At 33.3% G+C, this 20522-nt stretch overlaps 3 protein-coding genes across 3 annotated transcripts; all 3 read right to left on the bottom strand.

Annotated features, from left to right (window-relative positions):
- Positions 1-6: 6 nt before the first annotated feature.
- Positions 7-2613, bottom strand: LOC134263289 (cartilage matrix protein-like). Its single transcript, XM_062745620.1, has 7 exons — positions 2464-2613; positions 2337-2361; positions 2033-2189; positions 1406-1691; positions 1016-1136; positions 645-716; positions 7-559 (listed from the first exon to the last, which is right to left on the bottom strand). The coding sequence occupies exons 1-7, from the start codon at positions 2512-2514 to the stop codon at positions 9-11; spliced, it is 1263 nt and encodes a 420-aa protein (XP_062601604.1). The 5' UTR covers positions 2515-2613; the 3' UTR covers positions 7-8.
- Positions 2614-5764: 3151 nt separating this feature from the next.
- On the bottom strand, positions 5765-11197 carry LOC134263277 (uncharacterized). The gene is made up of 7 exons (XM_062745600.1): positions 10943-11197; positions 9906-9967; positions 9532-9574; positions 8003-8071; positions 7721-7915; positions 7436-7576; positions 5765-6821 (listed from the first exon to the last, which is right to left on the bottom strand). Exons 1-7 carry the CDS (start codon positions 11096-11098, stop codon positions 6633-6635), a joined length of 855 nt encoding a protein of 284 aa, XP_062601584.1. The 5' UTR covers positions 11099-11197; the 3' UTR covers positions 5765-6632.
- Positions 11198-12450: 1253 nt separating this feature from the next.
- Positions 12451-20104, bottom strand: LOC134263275 (calpain-A-like). The gene is made up of 12 exons (XM_062745598.1): positions 19661-20104; positions 19255-19392; positions 18279-18419; positions 16868-17061; positions 16469-16637; positions 16199-16279; positions 15536-15624; positions 15120-15292; positions 14746-14862; positions 14256-14392; positions 13703-13914; positions 12451-12715 (listed from the first exon to the last, which is right to left on the bottom strand). The coding sequence occupies exons 1-12, from the start codon at positions 19868-19870 to the stop codon at positions 12703-12705; spliced, it is 1674 nt and encodes a 557-aa protein (XP_062601582.1). The 5' UTR covers positions 19871-20104; the 3' UTR covers positions 12451-12702.
- Between the last annotated feature and the right edge of the window lie 418 nt (positions 20105-20522).

Raw genomic sequence — 20522 nt, 5'->3', positions numbered from 1 at the left:
CATAAAAATCATTTTAGTGTGCAAATTTTTAGTAACAACGGTCCTTCCACAAATTGTAGATTATCGTAAGATTCGGCAAAGAAAGCTTGGTCGGAGTTTGTTGCCAAAACTCGAGTTTGTTGTGTGCTAACACGTTCGCCTACCCCTACCACAAATAACTTGATCCCCAAGAAGGATGCCCTTGAAGTTTCACGTAAAGCTTTTCTGTACTCCCCATTGCTCAGCGTTGCTCCCATGAAGACAACCCCCACTTTCTTCTTCTGGTCGCCTCTAGTGAAACTCTGTCTCAATCGCCGCATCATGGAGGATACCCCTTTTGTCGTGTCCGCCATCGACTGCTCAATCTTCTCACGATCGTGACCGGAACCAAACGTTATATCACCAAGGCTCTGGGTGGCGCAACCATTGGTAACGGTCTCGATCTCGGAGTGGCTCTGTGGCAGGTCAAGGCGATCGGACAACTCGGCAAGAAACCGTAAGATAAATTTAGAATTATCTATACCGATGGCAGCAGTGTCCAGCGCTACTTTTAATTCCACTGGCATTTCAGGACTGCAGTCTAGAAGAAATTTAGATTTTTAAAACCCATTTCTGAACCCAAACACAAGGTTAAACTGTTATGAAAAAGTACAACGGAAACTTACGAGCGTTGCCGTTTACCACGGCATCCTTATCAATGGGTGGCGGAGTGGGCGGGGGTGGAGTGGCAGGTGGAACTGAAATATTTATAGGCAACATAAATTAATGGTTTTATTTTATCCCCATTCAATTCTTCCATGGCAATTACTAACAAAATATAGACATTCTAATTAGATAAGTCCGTGAAATTTCATCATAAATTTTCTGGTATAGGTAAGCAATATTTCATCATTTTGGCAAGAACTGTTTAACGTTTTGCGTGGAGGCAAGGGCATTTTGCCAATGTTCCCGCTTAATTTGATAGTGAAAAGATTGAAGTTGCCTCTTTTCGCCAAACAATTGTTTGCATTAAATGAAATTCAAATTCTTCTCCTACCTTTGCAAGTTCTGATGGCTAGCGTATCTTTAATGGTCTTAAGTGCGTCAAAATTGTCAATCTCAAACATAAAGTTGTCCGTCGGCTTACTCGCTATTGCTTTTAGTTCTTTTTCATCCACCTGAGAAGAAAAATACCGGTAAATCTACACGCCGAAGGCGTTTAGTTTTATCTATGTGCCTTTTTTTATTCCTTATATTTACATGTGGTACTTTGCTTCTTCTAGCTGTGTGTCCCGCCCTGCACGTGGGTTTTTTTTGGAACCGCGCCAATACATTGTGATTTTATTCATATATATATATATATATATATATATATATATATATATATATATATATATATATATATATATATATATATATATATATATATATATATATATATACTTACCTGATCTCCAATACCGATCACAAATACAGTGATTCCTTGATTGTGCGCAGCGGCTGCTTCCTGTACTGTGTACCGGAAGTCCTGGGACATCCCGTCCGTGAGGATGATGACGATGTGAGGGACGTCCGGTCTCCCGCCATTGACCGGAAATGACTGTGTTCTAACGTAATTCAGCGCCTTCCCCGTGTTTGTCCCACCTCCTTGGTACCATACACTTTGTATCTTCTCTTTTATGTCCTTTTTGTCGTTAAATTCACCCAACTTGAATTCTGGGATAACTTGTGTACTAGACAATATAACAACCGATAAAATCAAAAACGAAAAATACTGAATAACTAACCGTAACCCTGAAAAAAGTCATATTAATTTATAGACAATGTGTATTTACTCATTGTATTTGCTCAAAGTTCTTGGTAATGTATCATATTAATACGGGTTTCTATCTCTCAGTAGATTCGATACACAAGAGCATGCTTTACCTGTGAACACTCTCTAAAAAAGGACAAGTTATTGACAAACATGTTGAAGTGACAAGAATATTAGTAGTCTCGTTCAAAGTCATCATTTCGTAAGTTCTATGGTTGTTGCAATGACCTAGAGGAATTGATATTTTTATGCCCGTCTTACCTGAAGCTGACCATTCCAACACGAGTTTTATTTTGTCCAATGTCGAATAAGTCCACCAAGTTTTCCGTAAAATTTAGCTGTTTCCGGAAGTCACTGTACATTATACTTCCACTGGAGTCCAATACAAACTCCACATCGGCCGGTTTATTGCCGCAACCTGGGGGTTAAAATAGTTTCTAAACTTATAAAAGTGATTTCATTTAAGGAAGTATATATTCTGTATAAATTAAAATATAATGTTTTGTCCTTTATGTTACTTTTTGATAGAATTTTTAAAGTACCGGTAAATCTAAGCTCTATTTACCATATGAATCCTTTGTCGATGAAGTCTGAAAAATTAAAAACGAAAAAGTAAATGAGTATCAAATTGCAATTAGTAACCCATCCACCCGCCACCATATACATTTAATAACATTTTCATTATTACTTACAGAACGAAAGAGAAGCGCAACAAGCAGTCCAACGCTTGTAATTGGCGCCATTTTCCCGCTCCTTTACCAGACCAGTCTCAGCACCGTAGTAAACCCCTGGCTCTATTCCCCTTAATATAAGTTGATTTTTTGTCATTATTGTTATGTGATGTCATTTGTTATGTATCGATAATTATTTTATTTTGCTAGTTTTATCCTAATCAGTGTTTGTATCTGCTTTCGATGGAACTTTGCCTAATTGACATATTACTCATTTGGTTGATGGAGTGCGTATTTCGTTTTAAAGCTCTTTTTGTCTGTAGGATATTTACATCGCTTGGGAGATCAAATTCTAATGCTTTAATTTCTATTGACCGATATTTTTGCAATTTAGTAATATTTCCACTGGAAAAGGAGATGAAATTATGATATGGAATTACACAAATGATTATTGTTTTTTTTCTTTTACATCTGTTTTATAAGTTTTAGGATTGTTCATGATAATCAATGTCTGTAAAAGACTTAATTTCTATTGTTATGTAAGCCTTCTGGTCTAATGCAAATTTTGTGTCAATCACATGTCTCTGATGAAGCTGGAGTTCTGATTTTTACTTACAGTTGTAACCGGGAGGACATGTTGAAGAACTCTTAGGTAATAAAATTGTAGAAGTGATAAGCCAGTTAAGCTTACAGTGCTATGTACAATACATTCAGTTATCGAAGTTCAATACCGATAATGTTTTCTATGATCAACGCTAAATGAAAACAAACTCCAAGATCAAGGTCAAAGGGTTCAAAAATGGTACCCATGGGAAGGTCTTGTCATAGGAAATAAACATACGAATATCAAAGCCCTAGCACCAACTATTCTAAAGTTTGGCTAGGGTTACGTTTTTCAGAAGTTGATCAAACACCAGGGTCAAGATCACAACTGATTTTGAATTTTATTTAAATTGAGAATATCTTGAAAAATATCAGTAGGTATATAAAGGCACATGTACGTACGTTGCGTATCCTTAACTGTTAAAAAGTAATGGCCAAAGTTTAAGTTTTTTTCAAAAGTGGGCTAAAGTCAAAAGTCAAGGTTAAAAGGTGAAAAAAAGGAAATGTTTTGTCTGAATAAATACACATGTGAAGTGTGACATCTTCGGATATACCCATGGGTGATATCGTTTTTTATTGGTGATAAGTAAAAGACGAGATCACCCGTGGGTATCCGACGATGGAAGTATGAAACCCTTAGCCTAACAGTTCAAAAGTATAAGCAAATAAGAGTAAGTTGTTTTTTTTTCCAAAAATGGGTTAACATCTAAGGTCAAGGTCAAAATGTAAAAATTTTGGTACCCAAAGAAAGCCTTGTCACAACTCAAAAGGAATACACCTGTGAAATATGAAAGCCATATACTGTAGCTCTTAATACCAATCAAAAGTTTTGGGCATTGAATTTTAAGTTTTTGCGGACAAATAGATAGACAGACGGACAGAAGGGCAACAACTATGTACCCTCGAATATTTTATTACGGGGGCATAAAAAAGTCATTATACCGAAGCATATGCATCTAAGTGCATCTACTTGCTAATTGGTAGGGAGGGGTCAGTTTAAATTGAATCATGCGTTAAAAACCAAATATGTTGAGGATGGTTATAAATGTATGCATATAACTCAATATGTACATCAAAGGTTTATTACTCATATTTAATCCTCTAAGAGAAAGTTTAATGTCACCCAGACTTAATTAGTATAATGCTTTGCAACCACATACTATAATTGTAAGCACAAATTACAAGTATGTTTCTTTTGAAGCATAATTGTGTGTAATAAACAATATTGCTCAAATTTATACGATGATTTAATCGTTGATTTTTTTTTCAAGATCTGAAAGGTTAACCTTACCAGTTCTACAGAAAAAAATATCAGCATAAATAAGTAAATAGAGGATTGATTTTGAAAATCTTAGGTCATGTTACTCAATCTACTGTTGGATAGGATATTTCGGATTTCCTTTCCCATAGCAAAAACATACGGACACGGTCATTTTTTCAATACTATTGAAAGGTACCCATCTCTTCTCCACAACTCCACCTATATCACTGAATAAAATTTAACGATACTTTCACAGATTCTTTATTACATACTGCTATTGTGCACCTCCTATTTTACTTTTTGATATCACACAGAGCAAATCATGGATGTTGTCATTATAACCATATGGGAGACAGTGGTAGTTTAGAAAAAGATAATTTGATAAAGAATGGCATCTTTTTTCTATATAGATTTATGCACCCTCAAAACTAAATAAAATTATGAAAATAGAACATTTATATGAAGATCTAGAAACAAGTACATTTAAAAAATTTTCAGAAAAGGATAATTTGATAAAGAGATTTTAAATAAGGCTTTCATCTTTTTTTTTTGCTATATAGATTTCCTAATACGCACCCTTCACGGTCGTGCATTCTGGGAAAACTGTGAAATAAAATTATGAAAATAACAATTTCGAACATTTATATGAAGTTAATCTATATTTGAAATAAATTTTTCTGCGTTTTTTCCTACAAAATTAAATTCAAAAAAATCATTTCAATATATTTATTTATATTTTAAAAAATCTGATGTGTATGGCTTTTAACCTAATATTTCTTGACAAAGATGACCAAAAGGACCAAGCTACTTCACATCTTTCTGTGAATATTCAAAGTATTTTCTTTGCTACATTGCCAAGTAAAATCCTTAAACCAGTATAAAGAGATTTTAAATAAGACTAAAACTCCAATAGGTCTTTCATGAGAAAAAAATGATTTTATTTTGATGGATTACTTCAGTGATTTACAGAGTTATGCCCCTTTTCCATAGCATTTCCCACTGCTTTGTGAATCATGCCAAATTATGCTCTCTGCTCCAAAGACTTTTTTGGAATTTAATGCATAATCATATTCTGCAAATGTTAGATTTCATTCAGTAAAAATTAATTTAGATTGCAATTAGTTGGACTTTAGGTCCATAAAAGTAGGTTTTGGAAGTTGCTTAATTTTGATGGTTTTGTTCACATCCCTTAAACCAAGGGAAAAAGAGATCACAAAATTACATATCAACATGTATCCAACTCTCCATTACTTATTGCTGTTATATGTGTATTAAAAAACTGGAGGAGACTGTGTTCCAGAGCAGCTGTATATAATAAAAGTGGCTAAGGTAACCCACTCACTGCTTTTTGTTATAAATATCAAAATTCATGTTCTACAAAAGTTGTGGGACTGAGGACAGCCACATTGCCATATTCTTTACTAGTATTTTCTTCTATTCTTTTAAAACAAGACACCATTGAGAACACAGTTAATAATTTTATTTTGGTATTGCCCAATGCTAAAATAATTTTGCAAGACACACAAAACTCTTCTGAAGAAGTCCTGACTGTACACGAGTCCCTGCTGCTGGTGGGATTCTGCTGCCTATAAGCTGTCAATGCTTATATACAATTCTATACAGTTGTGTGAACTCAAATTACAACATTAAACTAAAAACTCAGCAGGCCAAACATGAATACTCCTAAAACAAAGGCACAGTGACATATAGATAAAACTGCCAACTCAAAATGTAAGGGAGACAATCCAATAGCTTAGCACTATTAATTCACTATTCAATAGCATGAACTTCAACCTTAGAAAAAAACATCAATTTGAGATCTGATGCCAAATATAAAATTTTCAAGAAAAACATACATTACTTTCAACTTAAAACCAACTAATTTCATACACCGTAAAATACATTCCACTTAACTACATGAGATTACAAGTATTAATACTGTTAAAGTACTTTTTCCACACAGTTGTAATACCACTAAATCACTATTTCTGTTCATACAGTGCATAGAAAATTACACGGATTTCTTAAATTGCCCCTATATACCCTATATGTAATTTTAAAATTTGTCAACAAGTACAGAGCATAAATTAATTTCACATGGAAAAAATACTTCTACAGTACAAAAGAAGCAGATCTAAGATTAATAATGTTGTGATTAAATACTGATTTTATAGTTGTATACCCTTTAAAAATAATACAACACCTATAGAATAATAGGACTATGAGCAAAAATATACTAAGAGTATTAAAATTCATTATGAAAAAATTGGCTTAAAAAATACATCAGTGCATTTATACAAATGTAAATGTTTCTGGTGATGAGATTTTAGTTCCTTTTGGAGCGCAGGTAGTGGGTATTGGTGATCACATGGTCTTCTCTGTTCATGAGGACAAAGCCTACAGCAGGTAGAACCATACCAAGCAGAGAGTGGGCCACAAACAGGAGAGAGGCACTGGTGTCTGTCTTCTTCTGGTAGCAGTAGCACCCCGAGGCCACAGCCACCAACACCGCATACTAAAAAAAAAAATATGTTAAACCGAAGACTCATACTAATAAAAAAATATCTGTTAAACTGGAGAAGCATACTAATAAAGCAAAATATCTGTTTAACAGGAGAATGAATGTCAATATCTTCATTTTAAAAAATGTTAGAAGGTAAATTAGGAAAAAAAACAGTGGAAGAGTGAGGAAAAGCAGACTTTTTTGTTGTAGTTTGGATAATACAGTATATCATGAATATTTAGCAATCATCTTACTTTGGCATATCGTATAAGCAGAATTTTTAGCGAGGATTTAACTTTGGCATTATTAGCGAGGGTACCAAGATCGCTTAAAATAAAATATCGCTAAAAATTAATTGCACTTTATTTGTAATAGCTTCTTTAGTGAGCTTCTTAAAATCGCTAAAATTACATCTCACTAAAAATAAAATACCAATTTTTAAGGATAAATCACTAAATTTGCGTCTCGCTAAAATTCCCACTTATACAGTATTTATTATAAATGAAATTTTATCACAAATATTGTTAAAGAAAATCAAATAAAAATCCCTAAAATTGCTAACAATTAACTACACTTATAATGATGGTTAGCTTTGCCGGTTGCTTTTTCTGAATGGTATGACTCACCAGAAGCTGACTGTCAATAAAGCTTTTTCGATCCTCCTTTCTAAGGAAGCATGGGGCAAACCAGGCCGTGAAGATGTTACTGATCAGGAGAGCGCCGATAGATTGTATCAAGAATTTCATAGCTGGAGAACTCGTCACTTTCTGAAAATAAAAAGACCATAAAACATTTCTTCTATTTCATGACCCCACCAAACACCAGTTATAAGAGACCTCATGACCCCACTAAACATCAGTTAAAAGAGACTTATTGTTTGTCGACTGAATCTCATGAAACAAGACACAAACCATGAGGGAAGCCATAGTCTCAGGGAAGGCTAGGTCTGCCAGGCCGTGGAGGAGGAAGACCAGGAACATGAGTCTGAACACCACATTGACGGGTCCTTTCTGTTCCCTCCGACCCACCGCGGGGCGGGTCTCGTACAGCAGAGCCACATTGATTAACCAGATCCCAGAGAAGATTGTCAGGACGAAGCAGAAAGCCTAAAACAAATTACTATGACATTTAACACAAAAGATACCTGTGTAATAAGTATGAAAAAATAATGTACAACATAATAAGCTACTTACAGAGTGGTGAAAGATTGTCTGATTCATCACAAAGATATATACAGAGGCAAACAGAAGAGGTAGAAATCCCTGAAAGGAATAAAAACACTGAAAATTTAGAAAACTTGTATATTCCATGAGCCAGTGTAAAAGTATAAAAACTTAAAAAGACATTTTGTTACTGTGGAAAGATAAGAAAATTTAATAAATGTTAAATTACATGATAACCACAATGAACTCTGCAAATTGATTAATACAAAGTTTTTATTTTTTTGGCTTTTGACAGTTTTTTGGCACAAAAATGTGTCATCTGGGTTTTAGTGCAAAAATAAAAATAAAAATAATTTGGAACCTTGACATTAGTAACATTGAAATGTATTTAAATAAAAATAATAAACACATAAGATTTTTCAACTTTATTATTTTTTCATATATAATGTCAACAAAAATATATATTTTCAAATGTGTACATATAAGTGGGAGTATTCTGTTACTGTTTGGTTTTCATTTTTTGAAAATAAATATCAAAATGCCACCACTTTCCATATAATAGACACATTGCACTGGGACAAATCCTTTGAGCAGTAAAATTGTGAATCAGCTATTCTATGTGACAGCCTTTCCACGTATGTTCAAAACTTTTTGGATACTCCAAAAGTGATGGATTGCTTTCACCAAATACTTTTAAAAGGTTCGTGTGTCCATGGACCAACCTAAAGCAAAATTCTAACTGTAAACATTTCTCCATGATTTAGAAATTTAGGGACAAGTTTTGAAATGGCACACATTAAAAATCGTTATAAAACTATTTCATTGTTTATAACTTACATACATTTTTATAATTATTAACTGTGTATATATATATATATATATATAAACAAGAGAAAAATAATCTTAAACTAACATAACTGCCCCAATTACAAGGTATATAAATATCTAGAAAAAATAATAAAACAACATTGACATTAAATAAGATTTACTACTACTACTGTAAAAGTTTCTTATTGTCAGATTAATATCTGCATGCCGACTGAACTACTTTTGTTTATCAGAACCGATGTGTGACTAAAATTCTTAGGAAGTTAATAACTTTACAATTCAACAGTAAAAATATGTCTGTATTCACAGCATGAATTAATTATTTGACAAGAAAAAGATCTAAAATCTTCTCCAACATCTTTGGCATGACATCGAAAGCTGTGCAGCTGTTTTGCGTCTTGTTGTGTACGTATAACTTGTAACGATGGAATTTTATACCCAAAAGTAAAATTATAGTTTGTTCTGGAATTCGATGCATTAGTCATTAGTATAGAAACAGTCTGTAAAAAATTTTATTGGCAAAATATTGGTCATTATTTTTGACAATTGTTTTATAGGTCATTTGAATGTTTAAGATGTGTTGTAAATTATAAAAAAAAGTTGTTTGGTGGACAAAATTTAACAACCCATATCAGAAAATGCTTTCTTTTATTTTTGTATATAGCGAAAAATACGTGGCGATTTAAACCAACAGAAAAAAAAACTTTGGCCTAAATATTATAATATTTTACCAAGGCCTTTGACAGTATAATGCTTCCAAGGACTGTTTCATCTCTGGTAAAAAATAAAAGGTGAATTAAAAATTAAATGCCATTGTGATAAAGCTGATCCTGGAAAGAGTTATTGTAACTCCAAACACAAAACCAAGATCTGAAGACACGTCAAAGATCTAGAAGAAACAAGCATATATCAATGTCATGTAAATTAACACAAGAAAATGACCGTATACATATTTAGTGTGTACATGTCAGTTAGTAGGATTTGTTTGTTTAACATTCATTCGAAAATATATATCAAAATGTCACCACTCAAGGTTTGCAAGTTTGGACCAGTACTCAGCACCAAGACCCTTTGAGCATTGAGGAAAATGTGTTCTTACCAGCACCTACTGTGAGATGGGATTTCAGGTTGTACAGTATCATCCCAAGGACCATTCTCCAGATCCCGCTGTGGGATTCATAATCAAACCCACAACTTAAGTTCAATTCCTTACTATAAGACTCTAGAGCAAATGCTCCAACAATGTAAAACCTAGTGTTATATCTTTTTCGTTACAAAATACTGACAAAATAATATTAATAAAATAAATTCGTAATGTAGCAAAAGAAACACTGTTCGATAATTTTTACTTTTTATGCATTTACTTCATTTACTACGAACAATCTAGAGAGTTCCGAATGTAAACGTGGCAGGTAAATTTGAAACGCGAGAAAAGCGTTGAGAAAATTAATTGGATTTTCGTCTTTATATGGATTATTTTTTGGGATAGAAGGCATATGCAATCTCAAAAAGGTTTGTTTTGATTAATTTGGTTGTTGTTTCCAGCGCAAATCCTTTTATATTCTTTAAAATCATTTCGGAGCGGATCCGCTCCGGTTTGCTACATTACAAGTATATGGGACGTATTCTAACTGTGGTGAGGGCTTGTACCGAGACACAGTTAGATTATTCTAACTATGTAAAACCAGACTGCTCGATGAGCATGAGGACAAGTTACTGCATTCGAAAATCGCCTAGAATCCAAGATGAGGAATGTCACATCTTGTGTTCTTTATTATTATATATGAAAATATGATTTCTATCTTCCATTTTTCATGCTGTTTTCATTTTAATATGTGTTATATAAACAAAATTAAAGAATATAAAAAAAAAACATTCACGAAAAGGAGTGCCTTATGCTGGACGGTTATGCTTATTATATAATCATTATTTAATTGGTCCCAACCTCAATCAGTACTGTGTTTGCTGATTAAACCTTTACAATATGTGACAGCAACCCCCCTCCCCCCCCCCCCCAAAAAAAAAAAAAAACTTGTGACACTCTGAAGAAATATTTGAATGATAGCATTATTCTTTTTATTGCTGTTTGTTGCAAGGTGTCCTACACAATGCAGCAGTGCAACGATGAAGGCTTGTACTTACTTTAGAAGCTACAAATCGGGGGAAAAGAAAGCACCCTGTTCCCAGCCATGCTGATAGATACAAGTCAAAAGACAAGGCCGATTTTATACTTTGTTTAGCTGCAACAAATGCAACTACAACTGCCAAAGCTCTTAAATAATCGTAAACAGCAGACATTTTTGCAGAAAAGATTTCCCAAATGTAAACAAATTTCCTTTTCCTTCGAAATGACGCGCTTGCAAGCGAGCACAGCGCCACCTGTAGTGTTTTCAGTGATTTCCGATCCCGATGTAAATACTTCCGAAAAACATATAATATATTCAGTTTACTTTATTAAGAACTAAAAGGTTTAACAAAGTATATAATAAATTAACAGTCATATTATAACCCAATTAACATTAAAGGCACATTTTTTAACTCAATATTAAATCTCACATTTATATATTTTCTTTCATAGTATAAAAATATATATACATGTAGCTAAATGCTGAAAATCATTAAAAAAAAATGAGTTTATGTATTTCAGACCTGTCATTTTCAAATATAGATATATAATTCAATTTTGCTTGTAGCGTGTTATTTGCTTGAAAAATTATAAAATCAAATCATATGGTAAATTAACCTCTTGGTTTCAGGCACGTAGCAACGGGGGGGGGCCTGGCCCCCCACATTTTTTTTTTTTTTTTTTTTTTTTGCTTGTCAACTTTTTTTCAAGTAGGTAAAAAAAAATTTTTTCTATGCCCCCCCTTTCAAAAACAAAGCTACGTGGCTGGGTTTAACCTGAATTTAATGCAGTATTATATATATATTGCATGTAGTTGGGTAGCTATTAAATTCACTCCTTAAAAATCTTACATGTAGTGACTTTTGCTATTAATTACCATAACTGATTAATATACAAAATATTTCTAAATTTGTCTTTTTATGGATTAATACTATGCAATTAAGGGGAAAACCCCAGAAAAAAAGCCACAAGCAGATATAATATTTTACATGAAAGTATAAAAAATATATGCACAAGGTTATACAGTAAAAGAAAATTCAAAAAATCTTACATGTATTGACTTTTGCTATTAATTTCCCTTAATACAAAATGTTCAAATTTTTGTCATAGTTTATATGGATTAGTGAACAATTGGACAAACATTTTTTAACAGTTAAAATAGCACTTTGTCAGCATAAAAAAAGAAGTTACTACAAATATTCAAATTACAATGTAATATGTTACCAATATCTGTGTGTCTAAAAAGTTGTTTAATAAAAGAAAATAAACAGCAGATATTGAAAATATTTGACTAGAGATTAAAAAATTCAACACTGAAAGATAAACTAAATATAAAGTAATACAATAAATTATAAAATGCACATGCTTCACACACTGAACAACATTAACATTGAGCATAAAATACATGTAATATACAGAAAACTTGGAATGTAATGTAAAAATATAAATATACTGATATAAATTAACTTAACTCTGTGTGGTATCCATACACAAAAGTGACCTTTGTATAAATAAAGTGAAAAAAGTACACAAATCTTCTTTCCATCTTCTATAAAAGTACAAGTTGAAATCACAAGTTTAAATATTTCGAACAATAGATACCATACAAGAAACATGTTATAAAATGTTGCCAGCACTAAAACTTTAAATATAGGAATGTTATGGATTAATTGACAAGTGAAATGATTTATAGGGACGCAAAGGGTTAACTGACAAGTGAAATGATTTCTTTCTATCCTCTGGTGTGATGTTTAGATATAAGCTGTGAATATGGAGATCATTCCAGTGGTCTGAAAAAGAAAAATACGTCTTTATAATTCATACAATTTTTAAATGAATATCTTTCACAGTATACTGTGAAATCACAAATTTTGATGAGGGTTTAATTTTTGTTGTTTTCAAGGTATGAAGAGACCCACAAATTGATGTCCATCACAAAATGTAAAATGTTACACACATAACTACTCAACAATTCTTCATCCATAAATCCCCATTTATATAATTTTTACTCAAACCAAGAAAATTTGATCCCACGAAAATATGTGATTTTACAGTATTAAAGTTAGCTGCAGATTTGTAGCTCGCTGGTTTGAAAAAAAAATAGGATGGGCAACTAGAAAGCTACAGTACCACCCATTGAAAAAATGTATATTGCTCACTAAAAAAATGCTCATTCTCAATTATTTCTCCATTTATTTATGCATGCTGCCATCTCAAAATTTTACAAACCCTAAACCCTGTGTTCCTAGTATATTCTTAACTATAGTAAAAGAATATGTTAGAAACAAATGGGTAGTAATATTTTGAAATATACGGTGAAAATAATTAAGGATCAGTGCACTTTTTTTGTGTGCAATAAATAAACACTTTTTTCAATGAGTGGCACTGTAGCTCTCTGGTAGACCATCCGAATTTTTTCAGACCAGCAAGCTACAGATCTGCTGCTATATTCAAGTATTCTATGTTTTAGAAGAATTCCATTTAGTTCATTTTTTGTTAGTTGTCATGGAACATCTGTTGTTAGCGATGGAGGTGGGTGAATGGAGAGGGAGAGAATTTTTAAAAATAAATAAATAACAGAGAATACTGAGAGATGTTAATTTTAAAAATGAATAATAGACAATATAAATGTAAGGCATATAGTGAAGAGACTTTTTCTACCTGCTGATTAAACAAAAATTGAGATTCCGCAGATTTATGACCCAGTGGAAAAAAGTATGTCTACAGTAAACTGAAGAGACTTTTTGGACAATGTTTAGACTGGTATTGAAACTTACCCTTTTAGAGAAAACATTTTTTCCCCAAATACTCGTATCATGTAGTCAGCAGGTTCGTTGTGGTGAAATGTGGAAGGTATGAGGATATAGTGCCCGGGTTCCAGCTCAAATTGCTGGCTGACCTCGCGGTAGTTAATATACACCCCTGATTTACCACTGTCAGGATTGTAGCGGAAATGCTGAGCTGATAATCTCTCTGTTGGTTCACTTGTCTAAAAAAAAAACATTTGTTGTTTATAAATAAAACTAAAATTACCATAGTAAATGTAAAGACTATAGTGAGGCAGTCTCATAACTTTCAGTAAGATGCATATTCTCATAATAACAGTGTTTAAATACACATCTGGATAATGAAGCACAAAAACACAGTTGAAATATGTATAATTCAGACAATTGTAGATTGGTAGGGCTAATAATTACATGTAGTCAGGCAAAAGACTTGTTCAGAAAACTTAAACCGTATAGTCATTCTCTTATAAATTGATTGAATATACATCAGATGCAGCATCAAGAGCAGGGATAAGCAACTTCATTTTTATTTCTTCACACTCACTTTGTATAAAATGAATCCTATTTGAAGCTTCTTGACTTTAACATTTCGCTTTGATTGGCGATGTTCCTGCATCAAGGAAATGACAAGGGTGCATAACCCCTCAAGGTCAGGGTCATCTTTCTTTGGGTCAAAATCATCTAAAAATAGTATATAAATCAATAAATTGAAGAGGAACAGCAAATCAAATTTAAATCAAGAGATTTGGATTGTTTTCAAACATACAATTTACATCTGATGAGTTTAATTTTCTCTGCTTAAATTACATTACACAGTCAATAATTTTTGACAAAATATATCACAACAGATTGAAAAAAAAATGTGCTTTTAATCATGCATGTACAAAATGGTAATAGGAGAAATTTACATATTTTACTAGTCACATATTGAACAAAAACTGTTTTTCTGCCAAATTCTGACCCTGTCAAAAAAGGTACATTCAGTTACTAGGTTGACAAAATCCTGTGTTGTAAACATGTCAGTGTATATTTACCTGCTTCTGGAAGTGTCAGTAAGTACTGAGGATTTGTGGCAAATTTATGAAGGTCATTCCGGCTTCCACCAGCATTTCTATCACATTCCCATCTCCCCTTGACACAAACAAAACATCCTGTAAAAGACAATGATGGTGGTAAGTGGCCAAGAACTTTATCTTAACATTAAATATTAATAAATGTGATCACTGAGAAATCATTACATTATACGTTATGTGTTTCATGGTTTTATTTTCCAGATAATTTATTCAGTTTCATATTTCAACTCGATCATGTACTGCACAATGACATTAATAATCAGACCTGTTTAATACTGCAATAAAATCATCAGATGATATTCTGATATAACTCCTTGTATATCAGATCCACCTACCGACATCATCCTTTGTTCTGTCTCCATCAAAGTTTGGTCCGTACTGACAAATGGTCACTTCCTGGAACTGTTTACAGAAGTCTCTGTAGGACATCCAGAACTCCCCGTCATCCTTAGCTTGAAGCCCGATCTCTTGTTTGGTCTGCTCATCCACCCAGGTCCAGTTTACATCACTAAACAAAAAAAGTAATAAATAAATACTGGAAAATATAAGTTGATGCTGCAATAGATGAGGATTGTTTATTAGCTGACACTCTCATTGCCATTGTTGGAACCCATGGTTTTCTCTCCTTTACATTGTGTTATTTGAATGCAGTGTGAGTGGAGAGAAAACCTGTGGGTTCTGACGATAATAAAGTCATGTGCCTGTGTTCACACAGTGTTTACCTGTCACTCTGTATTCACACAGTGTTTACCTGTCACTCCAGGATCCTTTCCATTCGTTGTTGTCCCCCCAGGGATTCCTGACCCTCACCAACTTGTCCTCTCCCCTCACATGCTGTATCTGTCAAAAGTTCTCTCTCGTCAGAAAAACACATATACTGCAGTTTATCTGTTCTTCAACCAATTACACATACATGGTTTACTTTTCTGATTGCTTTATATATATACTTTTTATATTGATTAACCAGTGGTCCACAAATATTATTGATATGTATTAAGATACAGATATCCTCTGTAAAACTGATTTTCAAATTGACAAATTTTATATATACAAGTATGAAAAAATAAAACTTGAAAATAATGTACACAATCATCATTACAAAATGAATTTACGGATATAGCAATTTAATTTAATGTCATCTTGGATCCCTTTCTGACTATATAAATTTAATGATTTTGTTGCTTATACGGTTATAACGATACATATAGCAATTAAACAAGTAATTTCATAGGTCCAAATCTGTAAGCTTCGTTATAATCTTTTGACTTTTGCAAAGAATTGTGATACAATTTGTACATGTATGTAAAAATAAAACTTGAAAATAATGTACACAACCATCATTACAAAATGAATTTTCTGGTCTTTTCAAACATTAATGTTGTTGTTATACAGTGGCAGTAGATTCGGAGCTCACCTTTCTGACTTCAGTGATGGTGTAAGCATGACCAGACACTAAACCATTGGGATCAGCTTTGTTGCTTAGTTTCCAATTTCCCTGTTAATGGCAATTTAAATACATATAGTGTTTATCAATTAAACAGTATTCAGATTCCAAATAAGCTTCAGTGACAAATTTCTTTTGACATTTGCAAAGAATTGTGACACAATTTGACTTATTTTACCAAGTATGTCAGAACTGCATGATGCACATAAGACAAAACATACAAGATAGTATTTCATTTACCTTTCTAGAACACGTAATGAAGGCGTGCTTTTGTTGAGCTTTCTCTATCATTCTGTAAAGGAATGGATCCTTGTCTTGTATCTCATATAAGCGGGGTATTCCCCCTGTCAGATCAACTAAAGCGTCCATAGCCTGTCCCCCTTCTATGGCCTCATATGACCCATGTAACCTGGGATAATTCAATGTTTGTTAGAATCTGTTTAAATGTAGTGTTATATTTGTATTGCAACATACTGCAATATTTTTAACTGTATTTTGACATATATTGTAATATTTTCAATAAAACAGCTTAATAAGCAGAATTTTCCACAGCTTACGCCTATATATAAGAGGAGAAATGATGTACTTCTGAGTGTTCCATCTTAAAATTAGAGACATGTAAACAAAGACAGTACATACTTAGCGTATGCCTTCTCTATGAGGGCTACCCAGAATTCCTGTGGTTCTGTACATCTCCCATACACTAACTTTCCGTTAACGGTAGGAAGACGATCATCGATGTACACATCCACCCAATCTCCGAACCTCCAGAACCGAAAGTGGACCATGCCTTTATAACCGGGGCCACATAGGGGCTGGTCTGAGGGAACTATCTACTCAAAAAGATTGTTTATCATTCTTAATCTGGCGCTCAATCTGAATTTGAAGGTACTATCAAAAGATTTTAATGATAGACCATGTACTACATGTGTCACATTAAAATCTCCTAATCGAACACGCAAGTAATTTGTATTCACCTGTGGGGAGCCTCCATTTTTCACTGGGTTCATTTAACCCCGTTTTATACCTCAAATTACTGGACCTCTAAAATATTCGTAAGCCCTGCTTCAGTTTGGACACAGCAGTCCAAGTAGAAGGACGTTTTCAAAACTTCTAAAGATAATTGATTTGTCTAATATACATGGCATACCACTGAGGGTATTTCAACCCAACCATTATTTAGAGTGTATGGTATGGTCCTGCTTCTCTGAGGTAAGCCTTATTTGCATTTGTTTTTATTATTTTATAAAGCTGAAAATATCTTAAAACACCCAGACACGGAATTTCTAAAATATACAACTTTAAGCTATTCTATTTCATATTTTTACGTTCTGTTATTTATAGTTACATTGTGTTCGAAACTGAGTCTTAATTGTACGGTGGATTGTTTGTGTCTTTATTTGTCGGTTCTGTGTTCTGTACTAACTGTTGTGAAGTATAGCAATTATTGCATTATTGCACTGTAACGTTTCACAGCATAAATTGTATGTCTACACATCATTCTGTGTATGATATTTAACAGGTCTCATTGATCATTCCTGTATAGTAGTGTAGAGATGGCGGCCCGTACCAGTCACATCTCATAGTCTTAAACACAAGACGGACGTGTGACCTCCTCGGCACTGGAGAGGGGGAAGTGTAATCTCTTCGAACTGGAGAGGGGTGTCTGAGTCTCCTTAGTGGCAAGGGACAGTAGTGTAACCAAAATAACGTTTGGAATCATATACTACCGACATTCGAGGGACACGGACGACCAAACACCAAAGCAGTTTATTTTGTTGTATAATATTGTGTTAATTAAAATGTAAAGTTTAAATGTAGAAAAGATTTTCTGTTATTTATCAAAGAGGTGTTTGGATCACTATTCTCTACACAAGGTCATTATTTGACAACATGTATTGATATTTTCCTAAAAATCTCTGTGTAGCTATGTACCAATGATTTAATCTTTGGGTGGAAAAATGAAATTAACAGTACAAAATTTAAGTTGGTCACCAATCAAACCTTTAATGAAAAGTCAAATTTTGCTATTTTGGGTGTCTATTCTAACCTTTTTCATGAAGTCTTTTTTCTGAGATACTGCGGCACATGCTGACAAGAACCAACAATCTCCCAGGGTCCCCTGCTTGATGTCGTCCCTGGTAACACCATCTACCATCAATTGAGGGGTCTGCCACTCCTCCACTAAATCCTACAACAGAAACCCAACATAAATATCAAATTAGAATGGATGTTTCAACATCACTTTGACTATTAATGGTTTTGCTGTATTATACTATAAACTCTGATCCCCCATTCTGGCCCTACCCTGCTCCATACGGTTAGGACTTTAATAAATTTGAATCTACACTATGTAAAGAAGGTTTCATATAAGTTTTGAGTTTTTTTGACCCACATTTCTTCAGGAATTTTTTTTTTAAAAGGTAAAAACCAAATTTCACTATTTCTGAATTATCTCCTCTTAAAATAGGGTGTCGACCTTTATTTGTAAAGATTTGAATGTCTTCACACAAGGAAGCTTTGATGTGTTAAGTTTGGCTAAAAATGGCCCTGTGGTTCTGGATTAAAAGTCTAAAATGTGGAAAGTTTACAAACAGAAGGATGGACAGACTACAGACAAAATGTGATCAGAGGAGCAAATTTGAACTTTTAACAAAGGGGGGCTGAAAAGATTTGTATACATTTAAAATAATTTAAACATAATGAAGAGGTTCATGATTTGAACACTTTAGAATCATTGCTTCCTTAGAAATCTTTCAAATAAGTTTCATCTTTTCTTCATTTATAATGATCCCATCCCATTTTGCCCTTTCTTCCTTTACTCCCCATAGAACAGGCTTGGTTCTTGATTATAAAACAATTCTATTTTTATTAAAATTAAGCCCTTTAACAATAAATAGTGAGTAGAAATTACACTGTAGAATGAAAGTAAATGTATTTGTTGCTTGCTCTTTATGTAACTATAGAGGTATAATTGTTAAAATTAATAATATTAATATCCCAGTGCAAGTGTATATTCACATTACCATAGGGCGCTTCCATTGGAAATGAGATGCATCTTTGTCACTGTAGAAGAGGGCAAATCTGTCAGCATTGAAATCTGGGTCACAGAACAATTCATCCTTCTCCAGAGAGTCTAGGTAGTCCAATATAGTGTCCTTACTCTACAGTCAAACACAACACAACAATGACGCAACAATATATACAGTCAAACACAACAATGAAAGAGAGCTTATACTGTACAGCGGGGTCTAAATTTGGCTAAATGTTTTAGCAGTATGGTAGTTTTACACATTGAAATTTCAATCGCTTTTAATACTAGTATATCTATTATTCTATTAATATATATATATTACAAGTAATAAACATATATTTAGCATACAAATATTACTGAACTTAGGTTACTGAGACTTAATTAGGGGTTCATCATACCGTAATACCAAGCTTCCCGTCTTTATATTCCTCATGTGGGAAATCTATAACTGGCTCCTCTGCATTCTTTTTCTCTATACCCGTGGACTCCGCCACCCGGCTAAGTGTGCTGACAGTTCGGCGAGGGGGCACGTGTCCGTTCGCGAGGATTCGGACTTCTCCTTCAGACTGACTCCGTTTTCCATTTTGTTTACTTGGATTTGAGCCCATTATAGAGATATTCAAAAATTCTAGACATCACTGACTAGATTTTTTTCCTAAAGAGTTTTTTTTATTATAGACCTAAAAATTGTTTACATCGGTTTCTATCGAATGGCTTCGTTATTAATAAATAGATCTTACTTAAAACGATTCGCTCAAAGAAGACTAGTAGTTAGATAAATGACTAACACAAAGAAATAGCTCACATATTTAAGACTTACGACTTTGCAATGTTCAATTGATGAATAAAAAATATTTTTTTGTAATTTATCATCTGCAATTGCAAGAGAGGAATGTCGATACCTTAAAGAATTGTTTGTGTGCGACTTAGTCATGCAGTTATTGTATCGGTGGAAGGCGCTGCTCAAGTATGTATATATTTGACGATATAACCCTATTGTATGTGTACACAACTAGACAAAATGACAAGAAAAAAACGTATTTGTTTGTTTTCCTAGAGGTACTAGATCGAAATTCTTCATGTATTTGATAAATAGTACGAGAACCAGATATAACGCAGAGTAAATTCGGTCTGTCAATGTTTTTCATAGATTAGAGATGAGCAAATAAAGGGTTTAGCTGATAAGAAAACATAGGTAATCAAAGATTACAAAGCTAACCTTGACGAATGTTGTCTATAAATAAAACAAATCTCACATCA

The sequence above is a fragment of the Saccostrea cucullata genome, unplaced genomic scaffold (genome assembly GCF_032062105.1).
Source record: "Saccostrea cucullata isolate Sc308-1 unplaced genomic scaffold, CSIRO_AGI_Scuc_v1 ctg346, whole genome shotgun sequence".
In the NCBI taxonomy this organism is placed as follows: domain Eukaryota; kingdom Metazoa; phylum Mollusca; class Bivalvia; order Ostreida; family Ostreidae; genus Saccostrea; species Saccostrea cuccullata.
Note: the sequence above shows the minus strand (reverse complement) of the source record. Positions and strands in the feature narration are given on the sequence as shown.